Source organism: Camelina sativa, chromosome 17, assembly GCF_000633955.1.
Source record: "Camelina sativa cultivar DH55 chromosome 17, Cs, whole genome shotgun sequence".
In the NCBI taxonomy this organism is placed as follows: domain Eukaryota; kingdom Viridiplantae; phylum Streptophyta; class Magnoliopsida; order Brassicales; family Brassicaceae; genus Camelina; species Camelina sativa.
In genome coordinates this window covers 1,624,893-1,644,084 of record NC_025701.1, presented here as the reverse complement: position 1 = coordinate 1,644,084, position 19,192 = coordinate 1,624,893, and the positions used below count along the sequence as shown (strand labels likewise).

Below are 19,192 nucleotides of genomic sequence, written 5' to 3'. Positions count from 1 at the left end.
ACAATTCGATCTCTCTTATAAACAAAATAAAATATCTTATTACCAAAAAGTTTGGTATGATGATCGATCCCAATAAAATCGCAGATTAGCAAATGAGAGATGAGATGTCGGTAAAAAAAACAATATTATAAGAACATACGCCACAAGTTCTGGATAAAGTTCCCTACTTTTGGCTCGTTGTGATTATTATTATATTTGACAATTATTATTACATTCATACTACTACTCTCTCATGGGTAATGTTTTCGTCTTTCGTTAGATCTCAAATCTTACCCAAAATAGGAAGAAAGAAGATCCCAAGTCACTAAAAATTAAACCTTTGTCAGTCTTTTGATTCCAGATCTTTTTCGCCGAGAGAGAGATATCTACCACTACTCTGATTTCAAGTTCTGGTAAAAAAAAAAAGCTTCCAGCTTTTGATTTTTGTATTTCATTTAGTAGATCTTCATCCTTTGATTTCTCGTTTCTCTCTATTGAAAATTCTCTTGCTTGCTCTGGTTTAAGGATTAGGGTTAAATCAAAGCCCTTCTTGTATGTTATTTTTTGTAGATTATTTTGTGGTTAGGACTTGAAAGATCATAGCTTTCTGATTAATCATTCTCTATTATTGATATAGTAGCTAACATCTGGGGGAGCTTGAGGTTAAAGAGTGGAACTTTAGCTGATTCGGTATTGATTCAGAAAGAGTAACTATGACGACGGACAAAAAGACCATAGTTTGGTTTAGAAGAGACCTAAGGATTGAGGATAATCCTGCATTAGCAGCAGCTGCTCACGAAGGATCTGTTTTTCCTGTCTTTATTTGGTGTCCTGAAGAAGAAGGACAGTTTTATCCTGGAAGAGCTTCGAGATGGTGGATGAAACAATCACTTGCTCACTTATCTCAATCCTTGAAGGCTCTTGGCTCTGACCTCACTTTAATCAAAACGCATAACACCGTTTCTGCCATCTTGGATTGTATCCGCGTTACCGGTGCTACAAAAGTCGTTTTTAACCATCTCTACGGTACTACATCTCAAGTGATATAAATTCTCTTGAAGTTAGTGTAGAAGACAACTCTAATGTAACATGTCTTCTTTGTTGTAGATCCTGTTTCGTTAGTTCGGGACCATACCGTAAAGGAGAAGCTGGTGGAACGTGGGATCTCTGTGCAAAGCTACAATGGAGATCTGTTGTATGAGCCGTGGGAGATATACTGCGATAAGGGCAAACCTTTTACGAGTTTCAGTTCGTACTGGAAGAAATGCTTAGATATGCCGATTGAGTCAGTTATGCTTCCTCCTCCTTGGCGGTTGATACCATTAACTGCTGGTAAGACCTTAAAAGAGTATTATGTAAAAGCTAAAACGTTTTTGATTTCTTCAGGAGAAGTAGTAAAAGTTTATGTCTTTTCTTTGTTAGCGGCTGAAGCGGTTTGGGCATGTTCAATCGAAGAACTAGGCTTAGAGAATGAGGCTGAAAAGCCGAGCAATGCGTTGTTAACAAGAGCTTGGTCTCCAGGATGGAGCAATGCTGATAAGATACTAAATGAGTTCATCGAGAAGCAGTTGATGAGTTACGCAAAGAGCAGCAAGAAAGTTGTTGGGAATTCAACTTCACTTCTTTCTCCATATCTCCATTTTGGGGAAATAAGCGTCAGGCATGTCTTCCAGTGTGCCCGGATGAAACATATTATATGGGCAAGAGATAAGAACAGTGAAGGAGAAGAAAGTGCAGATCTTTTTCTTAGAGGGATCGGTCTAAGAGAGTATTCTCGTTATATATGTTTCAACTTCCCGTTTACTCACGAGCAATCATTGTTGAGTCACCTTCGGTTTTTCCCTTGGGATGCTGATGTTGATAAGTTCAAGGCCTGGAGACAAGGCAGGACCGGTTATCCTTTGGTAGATGCTGGAATGAGAGAGCTTTGGGCTACCGGATGGATGCATAACAGAATAAGAGTGATTGTTTCAAGCTTTGCTGTGAAGTTTCTTCTCCTTCCATGGAAATGGGGAATGAAGTATTTCTGGGATACACTTTTGGATGCTGATTTGGAATGTGACATCCTTGGCTGGCAGTATATCTCTGGGAGCATACCTGATGGCCATGAGCTTGATCGCTTGGACAACCCCGCGGTAAGCTATGAATCTCGTCTTATACAGTTTAGAGTTTTTAGGCTTATTTGGTTATGGTTATTTTAGTTCTGAAGTCTATGAACATCTCTGTTTTAAATTTCAGTTACAAGGCGCCAAATATGACCCGGAAGGTGAGTACATAAGGCAATGGCTTCCCGAGCTAGCGAGATTGCCAACTGAATGGATCCATCATCCATGGGACGCTCCTTTAACGGTACTCAAAGCTTCTGGAGTGGAACTCGGGACAAACTATGCAAAACCCATTGTAGACATCGACACAGCTCGTGAATTACTCGCTAAAGCCATATCAAGAACCCGTGAAGCACAGATAATGATAGGGGCAGCACCCGATGAGATTGTAGCAGACAGCTTTGAGGCCTTAGGGGCTAATACCATTAAAGAACCTGGACTTTGCCCGTCTGTGTCTTCTAATGACCAACAAGTACCTTCGGCTGTTCGTTACAACGGGTCAAAGAGAGGGAAACCTGAGGAAGAAGAAGAAGAGAGAGACATGAAGAAATCTAGAGGATTTGACGAAAGGGAATTGTTTTCGACTGCTGAGTCTTCTTCTTCTTCGAGTGTGTTCTTCGTTTCTCATTCTTGCTCGTTGGCATCAGATGGGAAGAATTTGGAAGGTATTCAAGATTCTTCTGATCAGATTGCAACAAGTTTGGGGAAAAATGGTTGCAAATGATCAGAATAAGCTTTATTATATATAAAGCCTAACATGTAGGTGTGTGAATGTGTTTTTAACTCTGTCTTCCTTTTGATGATACTCAGAAGGAAATGATTGCATAAAACATATATAACGCTAATAATTACGGTTTTATGTCAATTGGCTATGAATAAACATTTACAATATCTTTGTTTAGTCTTTGTTGCGGTCGGGGGTGCGGAAGAGGTGTGTAACAGACTAACAGTTACTCTGAGGGATTATACTCTGGCTAGTGTACCTTTTTGTTTTGTTTAACACAGAGTTGCCTAGCTTTGACTTGCCTCTACAATTGTTGAAGTAATGTTTTCGCAACTCATAATATTTTGTTCGTAACTTGAGGAGCCTCATCTTGTTTGGCATGTCATGCCCTTGTTGCAGTTGTTACCACACATTGAAGTCTAGAATGGTTGGAGTGTAAGGCTAATATTTGAAATATGAAGTTATTGGTGTGGTTCCCCCCAAGTCTAAGGAGCTAGATGGAATATGTATGTTACTTAGATGAAGGTTTTAAAATCACATTTGACCTTTACAAAGATGAATCAACGTTAGTCTTACACATCATCGTTGCTTGCCGCTCCAGTGGAACTAAATTCACACACACACTGACACACACATACGATTCACCAGGGATTTGAAAACCAATTTTAATCATTTTTCAGAAAATACAAAATGCAATGATGTTTATATGAGAATACCCTCTCACAGCTTCCGTAGCATCATCAGTGGGAACGTTCCTCCTCTCCCTTTCTGTATCTCGCAGAGAAATATAAAACAGAGCATATTACTAGAGTAGAGGTGAAACTGATTTAGAACGGTTTGGTCAAACGCTCCTCATATATGGGAAGGTTCTGTGTAAAAACATTGAATAACGAAGAAAGGAAAAGAAATAAACGACAACGTTTTAAAAAATAGACATATAAATGATGGAGTAGTAAGCCCAGCCCATTAAGGCTTACTCAGCCCATATAATGAAGGATTTGTCCAATCTTGTTTGGTTAAATTTTATCCATTAATAATACTCAGCCCAGTCCAATAAGAAGAAAGTTGGAAAAAGGAAATAGGGTAAGTGAGAAAATCGTGACCGTCGAAACCCTAGTTTAGTAATGAAATCGTGACCGTCATAATAATATTTATCTATAAATAAATGCCTCTACTCTGTTCTTCACTGTATTATATTTTGTTGTCTCTGCTTCGCTTCGACTCAACACAATTCATCTTCTTCTTCTTTTCCGTTTGTGTATTCTTCGGCGAGTCTGCGTTTTCAAAACCGATGATCTTCTAAGGTTTCGTTCCTATTCTTCTAGGGTTTCGTTCCTATCCTTCTAGGGTTTGGTCTCTCTCTCAATCCAATTGCATTGCTCTGTTCTTCTTCTTCTTAACGCGTCGCGTCTCTGATTTTTTTTGTTTTGTTTCTTCGTCGTCTCTTGTTGCAGGTGTGTGTGTTTCGAAAGCAAGTTTATTATCTGATTATCGCTCCCACGGCCTCTGAGTGAGTTCTTCTTCTAGGGTTTGGCTTTGATCTTTCGGTGATTGCTTTTTGTGTTTCTTCCTCTGTTTTTTTTTGCTAACTCGTTTCTTCTTCTTCTTCTTCTTCTCCTTCTGTCTCTCGCAGGTGCTTTTTGGAAGCGTGGCTTTCGTCTCTGAACTCTCAACTTCTTCTACGGTTTGATCTCTAAATTGATTTCTATATTCTAGGGTTTTTTTTTTTCCTCACTCGATTTCCTTTTATTTACTCATAGTTTCTATTATTATATTGTTAATCCAGATTGATTGATTGCGGAGGATAACTGTATTGATCGATCGGCGATTGAGGAGGAGGGTACTAAGATCTTTCCCTGATGATTTGATTGAGGAGGAGGGTACTAAGATCTTCTTGGGTTTTTATTCATCCTTGTCACTCTCTGTTTGATTTTAACGACTTCTTTTCTTTTTTGGGGGGGGGTCTCACTCTCTCTCTCTCTTTGTTGCAGGTCTTACTTTTGAACAGCAAGCTTTGTCAAAGGATGGATCACAGCTAGCAGCAATATGAAGTGGGTAAGTTTTCAGCCATGAGCTTAGACTTGCTTATTATACATGTCTTGTTATTTTGTTTCTTATCTTTTTGTCTCTAGCTAGCTAACTATTGGTATGCATGTTTTTTGTTTGTTTGTTGCATCAGCCTCAAGGATTGTCAAATTTGCTGTAGACTAGCAGAGAAAGGCATCAGTGGAGATGATGATGACTTGCTAAAGCGCAAGACCTTTTGTGGTTTCTGGTACTAAGATCTCTCGGTTATGGTTTGATTGTGGAGTCTTCTTTTTTGTTTGTCTTCCTAATCTCCCATATTTTACTCTCTCTTTTTCGATATATAGTGAAACAACTGTTGATATGTCCTTTTTGTTTTCCTCTCAGGAGTTGGTTACCATCAATATGGAGAGACGGGTAAGTCATTGGCTTAAGGTAAGTTAACTGATTAACTATGTGCTTCTCTCTTTCTTCTTTTTACATGGATTTTTAGATTTACCAAGTTAAACTACTAACCCTGCTTCTGATGCTGTCTGCTTTTTTTCTTTCTGATATGAAATCCATTTTTTACAGGATCATATGCGGAGAGCTGGTGATGTCTTCTTTAATTTGCTGAGGTTCACTTCCTTCCCATTACTGTTAAGGATGATGCTGAATTATGGACCCAAACGATGGAAAGGACATCCTCTTCTTATTGCTTTGTAAGTCATCTCACAATTTTACTCTTTTCTTTATGTTCTTCTATTACAAGCTTATCTCTATCCTCTAACAATACTCACGTTTTTTTTTGGGTGAACAACAAGGTGCTACTGAAGTTGGAACTCGACAAGGCACTAAAATTCAACGCACCATCCTTTGAACTAAAAGGTACTTGTCATTGCCTCATGCTGTTAAGGTAAGTTAACTCTGTTCTCCTCTCTTTATTCTTTTTACTTGGATTTTTGTGATTTACCAAGTTATACTACTAAGTACTAACCCTGCTTCTGATGCTGTTTTCTCTTCTTTCTCGTTTCAGCTGATTTGATGGTTGCTGCAGTAGCATTCGGGATAAAAACAAAACAGAGAGGTTTGTCACAGTAATTTTTCACTTAATCTATGATATTCTTTTTTTGATAATGACTCTTTGTGTTGTTCTGATGCTTTCTTCTCCTCTGCAGCTGTCCGTGACTACAAACTGTCTCTCCAAAACTTGAATGATGAAAAAAAAGAACAAGAGAAACATACTTCTTGAGGTATAGATTTGAACCTATGTAATTTTTCATATTTCTTTTTTCACATCTGTGTTGTGTTTATAAATACAACATTTATTTGAGAAATAACACAGACTCTCTTGAAGTCATTGCCGCCGTTGAGTCTGGTAAGAGTGAAAACCAACCCCGACTTTGACAGCAATACGTTCTACGTCCCTGCTAACAGTGGAGAGTAAGACCTAGATCCGTTTCTCCCTTTTGTGTTGTTGTTTCATATGTGAATGCTTGGTATCTAATGGTCTTCTTTGCTTTTTCTCTCAGGTTGGTGAGAACCCAACTGCATCCGGCTAGGGAGATTTTGGAATTACTCCTGAATAGCTTTGTCATTATGTTGTCAAAGGATCATAACAACAAGCAGCAATATGGAATGGGTAAGTTACCACTCATGAGACGTGCTTATATATGTCTGGTTACTTTTTTTTTTATCTCTTGTCCCTTGCTAACTTTGGTGTGCATGTTTTTGTCGTTGCATCAGCCTCAAGGATTGTCAAGTTTGCTCAGATACTAACAGCGGATCATTTATGGTTTCAGGTATGGAGATGCACATTTGTTATTTGTTCTGTGTTGCCTAGGTTTTCCCTGCTCACTTTCTCACAAGACGTGTTGGTTTTTTTTTACATCGCAGCGGTTTCTCTCAGGATGCTTGTCATGATCTCACTTTGATCATTTGGACGTGTTCGTGGCTAACAAGTATTATCTTAAAAATACTTGAAAACAAGCATTTGTCCAAGTTAGATTCCTAAGATTTTTAAGAATTATTTGGACGTGTTCGTGGCAAACTATTTTTGTTTTTAATTTTAATTTTCCATTTAAAAAACGAAAATTACAAGGCTCCAAACGAAAATTTATTTTTTGTATGTTTTTAAATGAAAAAACAACAACAACACGAAACTCCGACATGGGCTATATATTGAACATTGGGCTACATTTGCTTTATTTAAACGGTTAAGCCTATCGGAACCTGAACCCTAACTTTTTTTTAACGTCGTATCGACCCTAAACTACTGACTGAGTGGAAGCTAGCTAGGGTTTAACGACATGAAGACGTGGAGGAGAAGTGAATTTTCAGAGCCAATTCCAAGTGATCTGATTTACGAAATACTCTCCAGTTTGCCGGCGAAATCTATAGAAAGGTTTCGTAGCGTATCTAAGCTCTGGTGTTCCATACTTGGCCGCCCAGATTTCACTGAGTTGTTCCTGACCAAATCTTCTTGTAGGCCTCAGCTTTTGTTCACCTGCGTAAAAAACAATGAGTTGGTATTCTTCTCGACCCCACAAACTCGTGACAACTGGTTTCCTGTAGTAGCCGATTATCATATGAAGCTCCGCTGTGATCGACTCTTCCAAATATTTAATCCTATAAGTGGCTTGGTCTGTTTTAATGACAAAAGGGGAAGGAAAAATGGATTGGTTGCGACGGTGATATGCAACCCTAGCACCGGACAATCCTTTACTTTACCTAAAATGATGACGAGGAGGAGAGTGGCGCTGAGTAGCTATTTAGGGTACGATCCGATCGAGAAACAATTCAAGGTGTTGGCCATGACCTTTCCATCTAGATCAGATAATGGGATCTCTGAGGAGCATCAAGTTCTGACATTAGGAGGAACTGGATCTTGGAGAATGGTCCAGTGTTGCATACCCCATTGTCCTGGATGGAAGGTGATATGCATCAGTGGTGTTTTGTACTACCAAGCTAAGGTAACCATGTCTTCATCGTGTTCTATGATAGTTTGCTTTGATGTTAGGTCTGAGAAGTTCAGCTTTATCAAAGTCACGGAAGCTTTCACTAGTGTAGTGCATGATACATCAACTCTGATAAACTACAAGGGTAAATTGGGTTCAATTACGACACCAGATTATTACTGTGTCAGTGGAAAAACTGGCGCTTTTGTGTTGTGTGTTCTTGACGACCCCGAAAAACATGAGTGGTCGAAGCATATTTACATTTTTCCCCCTCAGTGGGAGCATGTTTTTGAACAGATAACCTTACACATTGTTGGAGTGACCCGTAATAATGAAGTTATCTTGTCGAGAATATATCCAAGCGACCCTTTCTATGTTTTCTACTTCAATCTTGAGAAGAAAACTATCAGAAGAGTTCAAATCCAAGGAATGGGAGCGTTCATGGGTGATGTGTACACCTTTGTAGACCATGTTGAGGACTTGCAGGTCAAGCATCTTACTTAGGCTTTTATATAACTTAGATTTTTTAATATAGCTACCTTTTTTTTTTCTCTTTTTTCCAAATTTAGCACCATAACTAAAGGGTGGTTTTCTTAATATAGCCCTTATCTTTCAACTAATTTGTTGGCTGCATCTACGATTTAGATCATGTACAAATTACAATACAACATTCAAATGTAGATGTATAAATTTTAATTTTGATTGCTTCAAGTTTGGGAAAAAATGGTTGCAAATGATCAGAATAAGCTTTATGTGCTGTTATATATGAAGCTTAACATGTAGATGTGTGAATGTGTTTTTAACTCTGTCTTCCTTTTGATGATACTCAGAAGGAAATGATTGCATAAACATATATAAACGCTGATAATTACGGTTTATCAATTTGCTATGAATAAACATATACAATATCTTTGTTTAGTCTTAGTCTGGGGTGCAGGAGAGGTATGTAACAGTTACTCTTGCTTCACATAATTTTACTTTGGCATATATTGTAAGAGATACTCCAAGATACACAAGATCATATCATATCTCCATATTAGGAATGTATAGTAATGACTAAACCTAGAGGCTCCCTCACCTCTCTTGTATATAAACCTCCATTGTACAATTGTAAAGATATACTCAATATAGCATTCCTTACATATATAGTGGAAAATATGTTGGTGGCTGTACTAGTTCTAGCACCTTCTAGGACATTATTCCATCCGGTTGATCACGGTTATCCAGGAGAAAAGGTAACAAGACTCCCTGGACCAAGACTAGGTGCGAGTCAGATTATACTCTGGGTATGTTTGTCCACCTCTAGTTCTTGTAGGTGAAACCTGAGTAGTTATATGGTATTTTTGATGTCTGTGTTGCTGTAATGTGGGCAGAGATATCTGTATTTAGAGTTTTTACTGAAGAATAAAAGACTCAACATCTGATAGTTGGATCTTAAAAGTTTGTAGTCATTTGGACAGAAGCTTGTGAATATTGTTCTACTCAACAGGGTGGTTATAAATTAACAGAAGCGCAAAATCTAAAGAGGGCTTTGACAGTTTTGAGAAATCTGGAACTGAGAATCTATGAGGCTTTTTTGGTTCTGTCTGATGCCCTTACATCATCGACTAAGTATGTAAAAGGATCCGGAATGGTATAGTTACTCAATTTATAGACACTAGCTAGTATCTACTGATCCTAATTTTGAAGATGATGATGAGCTTGAAGAATAAAAGGGAACGGCCCACTTTTGTATTTTAGTAAAGGAAAAGGAAATTTTCCCAAAAACATGCAACAAAATTAATTTACATTTAATGAAGCTAACAAAGGAAAGGTAACAAAAAGAAACAATGAAAAAACTCTTTCAAATGCCACTAAAAAAGGTAAATACTACTTGCATGGCACGGCAAAAGAGGTAAAAGTCCATGGGAAAAAGCTTCGTGCATGGCCGGAATCAGGGGTCGAAATATTTGACGACCGCATCTGTTTCATCCAAAGAGGAGTCGATGGGGCCGGGATGAGGGTCGACGTAGCCGGAATCTTCGTGGAAAAGAGAAGAGAGGTGGCTGTTATCTTCCAAGAAAGGGTCGAAGTTATCTTGAGAAGTAGAGCCAACGTCTTCGAAATCCTTCAAGAAAGAGTCGTGTTTATAGTTAAGAAAATCCTTGTTCACCAATTTTTGATGAGGGATATTCAATAGACGTGTTGCATGATCTGATTTTGATAGGGTTTTCTTAACTATAAACTTTGGGTTATTGGACCCATTCTTTGATTCCATCAACTCCACAAGCGACATAGCTAGGTGGTTATACATTTTTTTTTCAAGTATCCGAAAGCAAAGAAGAGAGTTAATTTAGTGCTACGAAGAGAGACGCGCGGTTATTTTATATAGGGTTCAAGTATTCCCTTTTTATTATAGAACTTTCCTCCTTTAATTTTAGGTAAGAAAAGAAAATGTTAAAACGAATTAACTTAATTATTTTATTTTATTCCAGTTTGGATAAATATGCATTTAAATGTCAACCTTTTCTTTTCCTTTTAGTGTGTTTACATTTACAACAATACCATATCGAATTATTTTGGTAATAATTTTAAACCAAAATAATTGAAGAATAATAATGTTAATCAAAATAATGAGACTAAATAGTATTATTCTCTTCTCCCTCCAAAGTCCAAACCCTAGCCGCGCCGTCGCTGCACTTCTACGCCTCACTGTCTAACCGTCTCAGTTTGTGTCCTTCTCGGACCTTATTCTTCGTTTATACATCTTCTAGAGCGACGGTTTCTTAAACCCTATAAATCTGTCCCGACTTCTCCTTACATTATCATTATAGAATTACATCTTCCGCAACTTAGTGATTGCTTTTTGAATTTTGTTATTATTATTATTTATTTTTACTATGATAAACAACAACAAACACGAACCTCCGACATGGGCTTATTATATATATTAAACATTGGGTTACATGTGCTTAATTTTTTAACCTATTATATTGAAACCTGAACCCTGTATTGAACCACGTTTTTGTTAACGTCGTCGACCCCAAACTACTGACTGGGTGGAAGCTAGCTAGGGTTTAACGACATGAAAACGTGGAGGAGAAGAAGTGAATACTCAGAGCCGATTCCAGTTGATATGATTTACGAAATACTCCTAAGTTTGCCGGCGAAATCTATAGCGAGATTTCGTAGCGTATCGAAGCTCTGGTGTTCCATACTTGGCCGCACAGATTTCACTGAGTTGTTCCTGACCAAATCTTCTTGTCGGCCTCAGCTTTTGTTGAGCTGCGTAAAAGACAATGAGTTGTTCTTCTTCTCGACCCCACAAACTAATTGTGAGAACTGGTTTCCTGTAGTAGCCGCCGATTATCATATGAAGCTCCGCTGTGATGAATTCCTCCAAATATTTAATCCTATAAGTGGCTTGGTCTGTTTTAAAGACAAACGGGGAAGGAAAAATGTGACGGTGATATGCAACCCTAGCACCGGACAATCCTTTACCTTACCTAAAATGAAGACGAGGAGGAGGGTGGCGCTGAGTAGCTATTTAGGGTACGATCCGATCGAGAAACAATTCAAGGTGTTGGCCATGACCTTTCCATCTGGATCAGATGATGGGATCTCTGAGGAGCATCAAGTTCTAACATTAGGAGGAACTGGATCTTGGAGAATGATCCAGTGTTGCATACCCCATTGTCCTGGATGGAAGGTGATATGCATCAATGGTGTTTTGTATTAGTAAACATGAATATCCAACCCAAAACCAATTGGCAATGAGTGGAGGGATCCATGTACTATTTATATTGCCCCACAAATCATATCTCTCTCGATGTGGGATATAGTCTAATACACCCCCCTCACGCTCAGGATTGGACATCTGTAGCGTGAAGTTTGTGGCACTGGACATCCACGGGTGACCCCACAATCGAGAGAAATTTTAATCCACAACAAGACATATCACTTATATGGGCCATATAGGTGGAAAACCATTTTTGTGAGAATTTGCTTGTTGGGCCTAACCATGGGCTCTGATACCATATTAAATAGTGGACTTCCAACTCAAAACCAATTGACAATGAGTGGAGGGATCCATGTATTATTTATATTTTGTACTACCAAGCTAAGGTCAACATGTCTTCATCGATTTCTATGATAGTTTGCTTTGATGTTAGGTCTGAGAAGTTCAGCTTTATCAAAGTCACGGAAGCTTTCGCTAGTGTAGTGCATCATACATCAAACCTAATAAACTACAAGGGTAAATTGGGTTCAATTACGACGCCAGATTATGACTGTGTTAGTGAGGAAAATGGGGCTTTTGTGTTGTGTGTTTTAGAAGACCCTGAAAAACATGAGTGGTCGAAGCATATTTACTTTTTTTTCTCCTCTGTGGGAGCATGTTTTTGAACAGAGAACCTTACACATTGCTGGAGTTACCCGTACAGATGAAGTTGTCTTTTCGGTAAAATATCCAATTCTAAACGACCCTTTCTATGTTTTTTACTACAATCTCGAGAAGAAAACTATCAGAAGAGTTCGAATCCAAGGAATGGGAGCGGGTAATAACGTGTACACCTTTATAGACCATGTTGAGGACTTGAATCTCAAGCATCTTATATAACTTGAGATTTTGTCACATAGCTACTCCAGGTTTTTCATTTTTTAAAAAGTTAGCACCATAATTAGAGGCTGGGTTTCTTAATAGAGTTTTTTTNTTTTTTTTTTTTTTTTTTTTTTTCATCCTATATACATATCTATGAAAGTATTTTGGGCGTATCCTTAATTTAATTTCATAATTGTTTGGGATAGTTAAAAAAAAATATATATATATATATATAATTATATATTGATTAGACGAATTAGAGAAAGCCTTATCAAAAGGCCCATTATTGTTGAACCAAAAGGCCCATTATTGTTGAACCAAAAGGCCCATTATCAAAATCAAAGGACGGTGGTGTATCAAATTTTTCTTCGTATCCGTCGGGTAAATATCAGCCAAAACGAGAACACCGGCGACAGATATGGCGTCGTCAAAGGGAGGAAACAGCACCGGGCACATCAATACTCTTCACCAGCGTCTTTACCACGCTCTCAATCTCGGCTTCAGGTCCTCTTTCTCTCTCTACTCTCGATCTCCTTGTTTCTATGATGTTTCCTTTACTTTGAATAGTTTTCCTGAGAAAAATATTGGTGATTGATTGTGTTAGGGTATGTGATGAGAAGGGGAAGAAGTGGAAGTGTACTGATATCGAGATACAGAGACATGTCGTGAAGTCAATTTCAGCTTTCCTTGATTGTTTTTCTCGAGCAACATCTAACAATCGTCTTAAGGTCTGTGATTGTTGAAATTTCTGGACTTTTTGTTGTAATTTAGTTGCGTGATTCCAATGTTTTATTTTGGTTTTTGTATTGCTTTAGGAGTCCATTTCTGATATAGCAGGGGCGTTGGTGTTTATTCTTGGGTGTAAGAACAGAGCAGTGGTGGGTTTAGCAGCCAATGTAGTTATTAGGTTGATTCGTATTGTTCCTCCTTCTATCTTGCAATCATATTCTTTGGATCTCGTTGAGTCTTTGTCACCTCTCTTACGTTGTCAACAACTTGAAGTTTGCCTTCCCTGTGCTGTTGCTTTGAATGCTATTCTTATTAACCTACGAGAGACCAAGGAGAAGGAAGTGTGGAAGATTTTTGAAGGCGCGGAAACTGTGGTTTCCGTTGTTGCTAATCTTCAGAACTTTTCTGAAGGGAGTATGTCAGTGGAGTGGTTTCAAGAGATGGCTTCGCTTTTGAGTACGATAATGTTGAAGTGGCCTCAGTCTAGGTATTCTGTTTGGCACAACCCTGCTTTGATGAGTGTTTTGGAGAGTGTTAGTCAGAAGCCTGATTTGGGTTTGAGAGTTGCAACTTTGAAGCTGTATTCTTCTCTAGGTATATATTTGGTTGTCAAAATTATATATCATGATGTTCTCGAGTTAGCTAACAAGTAAAAATTGGCCCTAACTTGTCCCTTGTTATGTGCTTCTCTGTTTCAGCTCTTTGTGGCCATGGCGCTAATGAACTTATAGACAACGGAAAGCCTATGTTAGATCTGATGATTAGCTGCATGGAGGAATCAAGCCCTCAAAATGCTCGAATTGAAGGGTTTAAGCTAGCACAAAGGCTTGCGGTAATTGCACCTTGCCTGATGACCCTTCTTTTTGTTTTTGGATTTCTAACCATTGGCCGTTGCTCAGACAGGTAACCAAGAGTGCTTGAAGATGATAGACATATGTTCTGAGTCCCTAGTAAAGGCTACCGTTCAGACTATGGGTAAGTGGTCCTTGAGCTCAGGAAAGCTTTCTTATGACCAGAAGTCTTTGCTTGTGGAGGCTTGTAAGCTGGCTCTAATCACTCGTTGGGAAGGAAAACATCATTTTTATTTCTGGAAGTATCGGATCTCTGAAGCGCTTCTTAGTCTTGTTGTGGAGAATTTTCGTAGTCAATCCTTGGATGGTAGTGTGTCTCTGGAAGAAGAAATTTCACTTGCTGAGAAGGTACTGAATGCGAAATTTCTACCTAGTCTGAGGTCATATGTTTGGGATATAATTGGATTCTTGGCAGCTCACTGTCAGGAAGAGTTCGATTCCATTTTGCATGAGGATGAACTCTGCCTCAACTTTCTTATCACATGTGCATGGTAAGTCATGGGTTGTTTTGTTTCACATAACCGCTTCTTTTTGGATATAGTCTTTATCTATTCTGATTATTTTTCTTTCGACTTTTTTTTAAGCTTGACTCTTTCAAGGTCAGTTCAGAAAGGCTATCAAATATGTCAAACTGATATTATCAGCGCCTCCCATAGCGAGTCAGCATCAAGAGCAGTGCTAATGATGATAAATTCCCCCTCCAAATACATATCATCGAGGGCCAGAGTTACCTTGTCATTTATCCTAGAGGAAGGTGGTAAGGAAAATTTGAATTACCTTATGAAGTTCATGGGTTATATTCCATCCTCTGGAGGTTACATACTGCCAAATATACTCCAAACGACCGTCTGTTTGGTGGGCTATGCATGCTATTCATCGATCCCTCAATATGCGAGTTTCATTTTAAGAAACCAGGGTTTGGAGATACTATTATCTTTCTGTAGCTGGTATCAACGGAATTGGGAAAATGTTGGAGCATCAAGTTTTGCGCCTTCTCCCCAGAGCACCTCTGAAAAGAGGATATGTTGCTGGGTATGTACGGAAGATTGGGAAAACAAGGATGCTTTTCTTCTATACGCTCTCTTGGCTTTGACCGAGTTGGTGAATCATTCATTCTCTGGACAGTATCACGCTGAAGATCTTTCAATGAAGAGTGAAAATTTAAAAGATCGGTTATGCACAACACTCAAGGAAATCCGAGATGGAGATTATGGCTCTGGTCCAAAGTGGTATGCTGCACACATCCTAAGCTATCTTGGATACTTTGGCTTCCAACATAACTTGGGGAAAAGACTCATGGGAGCTTATGAAGATGAGGAATGTAGCGATATGCGACTCCTTTTTGCTAGTGGGAATAGTGTGAGTGTACACAAAGTTATTATCGCTGTCAGGTGTCCAATGTTGCTGCCTCCCAAGGAAAGAGCTCACAATGGCTCGACTATATTAACTGAGAAATCTCAGAGAACCGTTCAAGAAATCCGCATGTCTGTCAATGTGGATACTTTGGCGCTTGTTAAACTATTGGAATTTGCTTACTCTGGGTATGTGGAAGTAGAAAGCACGTTGCTGAAAAAGCTGAAAACTTTGGTTAGACATTGTAAGGCGAAGGTTCTGCTGCAGATGCTTTGCAGAAGAAGACCCAAGTGGGGATCTTTAATACCCGGAATTGATATAACCCTTGCACTCGCTCCTAAACTCATCCATTTCTCGTAAGTTTACCAGTCTCATTATTCTTATCGACGCTAATAGACAGATAAATCCAGATATAAACCATAGCATTCTTGTAATTTCAGAGATGTGATATTAGTACCTAAAGAAACAAACGTGGCTGGCTTCAACTGCCGTATGTGCTCCTCAACATCTCCTCATGCCCACTCTCACCGAGTTATACTGTCGTCAGGCTGTGAATACCTACGTGCCTTGTTCCGGTCCGGGATGCAGGAGAGGTATTTAAGTTCACTTAATTTTTCTTTGGCATATATAGTGGAACGTATGTTGGTGGCTGTATTAGTTCTAGGATTTTCCTAAAGCCAGCATATTCTTGTTAGGGGTGGACACTGTCCGTACATCGTTTAAATTTCAAGTTTCTATAACACCGTCCAACTCAAATAGAAACCCCATCCGGTAGATCACGTGTTTTGTTAGTCAGATTTAGTCTTGGTATTTGGTATTTTTGCTGTGTGTGTTACTCTAACGTGGGTAGAGAGATAAATGTATTTAGCAGCTTTTTAGTGTTTATTGAGGAATAAAAGACTCAACATCTTATAATTGGATATCAAATCTGCAGCCATACGGATAGACTAAACGTTCCTGTGAGCTGGTTGGGGTTAACAAAGCTCGTGAGTTGGTTCTACTCTGATGAGTTGCCAAACCCTCCTTCGGGTTGCAAGTGGAACAACATGGACAACGAGGCAAAACTGGATGAGCTTCAAGCTTATGTGGAGATATACTCGCTTTCTGAATGGTGGATTATGGAAGATCTTCAAAACGATTGTGCTCACGTGATTCTCTCTTGCTTGGAATCCGCTAGAGAGTTATCTATCAAAACAATCGAATTAGCTGCAAGTTTCTCGATGTGGAAACTGGTGGAAGCGGCTGCTAATCATGCAGCTCCTATTTATCATCAGCTTCGTGACTCAGGTGAGCTCGATGAGCTCGACGACGAGCTGGTTAACTTGATTCGAACAGCTGCTGTTCAGTTTTCTCAACAGGGTAGTTAAATCAATAGAAACAAAAAGCTGGAACTGAGAGTCTTTTTGGTCCTGTCTGATATCCTTGCATCATCGACCATGTAAAGGATCCGGGATGGTATAGTTATAATGATTTTTTAGATATGGAGCAATATGTTGTGGGAGAATGGGACTTTGTCAAAGAAGTTTCTATTCTATAGTAGATTAAAAAAAACAAGACATCGAAATTTTTGTAAGCTAAACAAGGTAATGTACAAAGTATAAGCTATAGATGGTTAATGTTTGAACCACTTTCAAATAAGTTTTTTTCATCAACGAGTTTGTGGACAACAAATTACTTATGGTTTGTTTTGTACCTACACTTGTAGGACTGAACTCAATCGGTTATAACGTTAATATAATCGGTCCCACATAACACGAAGACCAAACTCTGAATTTGTCTTTAGTAAGTCTGTAACGCTCGCTTCTCGTGTTTTGCATGATCTTCTCCACGTTTCTGTTTCCTCATCTCTTTCTTCTTCTTGTTATTGGGTTTGTTCCATAAGCAAGCTTTAATTATTGCGACAAATTTTGAGAAGAAAAAGGAGATAAACAAAATGGTGGCGAAAAACTCGATCGAATGCAACTCTCACGAAGAGAGGACCAAGGTGGTTCCTCCTATCTTTGGATGTCCTCCAGTTGCCTTAGACGACAAGAAACCTTCTGTTGGTGCCTCGGAATTTTCAGTCCCTATCATCGACTTTGCAGGCGTCCACAAGGACGCACTGTCACGTGAAGGCGTTGTGGAGAAGATCAAAGACGCTTCAGAGAAGTGGGGAATCTTCCAGGTGATCAACCATGGTGTTCCTTCAAGTGTTCTTGAAGATATTAAAGATGGAGTTGTTAGGTTTCATGATGAAGATCCCGAGGTTAAGAAATCTTACTTCTCGCTTGACTTCACAAAAACATTTATCTACCACAATAATTTCGAACTGTACAGTTCGTCTTCTGGTAACTGGAGAGACTCTTTTGCTTGTTACATGGCTCCTAATTCTCCAAACCCAGAGGAGATCCCAGTGGCTTGCAGGTAATTACTTTTGTTTCTAATTTCATTGTAAAGTCTTAGGGAATAGTTAAGATATGTTTCAAATAAATTGAACATCATTAATTGTCTCAGAGATGCTATGATGGGATACTTGGTGCATGTGACGAGCTTAGGTGGTTTGCTCTTTGAACTTCTCAGAAGCTCTTGGTTTGAGCTCAGAGAGCCTTAAGAGTATGGGTGTCATGAAGGGTATGCATATGATATGCCACTACTACCCTCCCTGTCCACAACCTGACCTAACTTTGGGCACAAGTAAGCATTCGGACAACACCTTTATCACCATTCTTCTTCAGGACAACATCGGGGGTCTTCAAGTTCTTCATCAAGACTGCTGGGTTGATGTCTCGCCTGTAACTGGGGCACTTGTCATCAACATCGGTGATTTCTTGCAAGTAAGCTCATTAATTGTTCCATACTTAAGAACTAAAAGTATAATTAGATACACTGGCTGGAAACAGACATTTAAATTTCTCAGCTAAGTTGCTCTTATATGGTTTGTTGTGCAGCTGATGACAAATGACAAGTTCAAAAGCGCGGAGCATAGGGTGCTTGCAAACAGAGCTGGACCGAGGATTTCAGTAGCGTCCTTTTTCAGCTCGAGTATGAATGAAATTCCACAGTTTACGGACCAATAAAAGAGCTTCTGTCTGAAGAAAATCCTCCAAAATACAGAGAATTCACTGTACCAGAGTACTCAAAGGGATACATTGAGAAAGGTCTGGATGGAACATCGTATCTGACGCATTACAGGATATGAAACGATAACTTAAAAAGTTTCAGTTTGATGCAAGATATATATTACCAGATATATGCAACTATGGGGTTTCAGTCCTTATCCAAGTTTCTCTGTTTTTGGGTCTGCAATAACAAAACCATTGTATACCAAAATGGTGTGTCGAAACATTTGTGCTTGTATCTTTCTATTTTGCCTTACCACCAGTTCTATAATATAAGGACACTATTTCTAGGCTAAGCTTAAGAAGCACTATATATATTAAATGGTACTTTCAATAATCACGATTTTTTAGTTCGTTTAAAAGTCAGTTCTTAGACAATTATTTTACATTAATCGTGAGAACCACTTCGTCCCAAATTATCAATATAACACATCCACTTTTCTTTTACTTCCAAACAAAAAAAAAAAAAAAAAAGGTTTCCTTTCTTTCCTTTTTGAACTCGTTTAGAAACACAAAAGTGTGAAGAAAATGGTGAAAGTCCTGAAAGCAGCACTTGGCGTCGCGAAAACGCTCTTTTACAATTTCATTGGTGTCGTCTACGACAGCATGGGTTTCTTTGTGGACGCTTACGATCTTTTCTGTTTCTCTCTGGTTTCGAAGCTCTTTGGTCGTTTTTACTTCCGCAGCCAGTTTCTAGTTCCCATCCGTAGATCAGAATTGATCCCGGATTCAATTAAGAACGAAAAAGTTTACAAAATTATCGATTCCATCATTGAGTGCTTTAGAAAAGCCACGGTGCAAATCAAAAGATTT

The 19,192-nt window shown here is 38.8% G+C and overlaps 4 protein-coding genes and 1 pseudogene across 7 annotated transcripts; all 5 read left to right on the top strand.

The window, feature by feature from the left end:
• LOC104754574 (cryptochrome-2) lies at positions 79 to 8,601 on the top strand. 4 transcript variants are annotated; one of them, XM_010476791.2, is made up of 5 exons: positions 81 to 392; positions 617 to 1,005; positions 1,087 to 2,114; positions 2,218 to 2,847; positions 8,553 to 8,601. In XM_010476791.2, the coding sequence occupies exons 2-4, from the start codon at positions 693 to 695 to the stop codon at positions 2,806 to 2,808; spliced, it is 1,932 nt and encodes a 643-aa protein (XP_010475093.1). In that variant the 5' UTR covers positions 81 to 392; positions 617 to 692; the 3' UTR covers positions 2,809 to 2,847; positions 8,553 to 8,601. The 4 variants fall into 4 exon arrangements, with proteins under 4 accessions (XP_010475094.1, XP_010475093.1, XP_010475092.1 ...); XM_010476793.2 differs by lacking the exon at positions 8,553 to 8,601 and having other exon boundaries at positions 89 to 392; positions 1,087 to 1,311; positions 1,402 to 2,114; positions 2,218 to 2,985; XM_010476792.2 differs by lacking the exon at positions 8,553 to 8,601 and having other exon boundaries at positions 79 to 392; positions 620 to 1,005; positions 2,218 to 2,985.
• On the top strand, positions 7,551 to 8,273 carry LOC104759071 (F-box protein DOR-like). The gene has a single exon (XM_019238820.1). It carries the CDS (start codon positions 7,551 to 7,553, stop codon positions 8,271 to 8,273), a length of 723 nt encoding a protein of 240 aa, XP_019094365.1.
• LOC104759070 (F-box protein DOR-like) lies at positions 10,834 to 11,487 on the top strand. The gene has a single exon (XM_010482039.1). The coding sequence runs from the start codon at positions 10,834 to 10,836 to the stop codon at positions 11,485 to 11,487; it is 654 nt and encodes a 217-aa protein (XP_010480341.1).
• LOC104754573 (BTB/POZ domain-containing protein At1g04390) lies at positions 12,733 to 16,908 on the top strand. Its single transcript, XM_010476788.2, has 8 exons — positions 12,733 to 12,852; positions 12,953 to 13,076; positions 13,164 to 13,671; positions 13,776 to 13,909; positions 13,977 to 14,419; positions 14,513 to 15,637; positions 15,722 to 15,874; positions 16,216 to 16,908. Exons 1-8 carry the CDS (start codon positions 12,767 to 12,769, stop codon positions 16,646 to 16,648), a joined length of 3,006 nt encoding a protein of 1,001 aa, XP_010475090.1. The 5' UTR covers positions 12,733 to 12,766; the 3' UTR covers positions 16,649 to 16,908.
• LOC104754572 lies at positions 17,013 to 18,675 on the top strand (annotated as a pseudogene).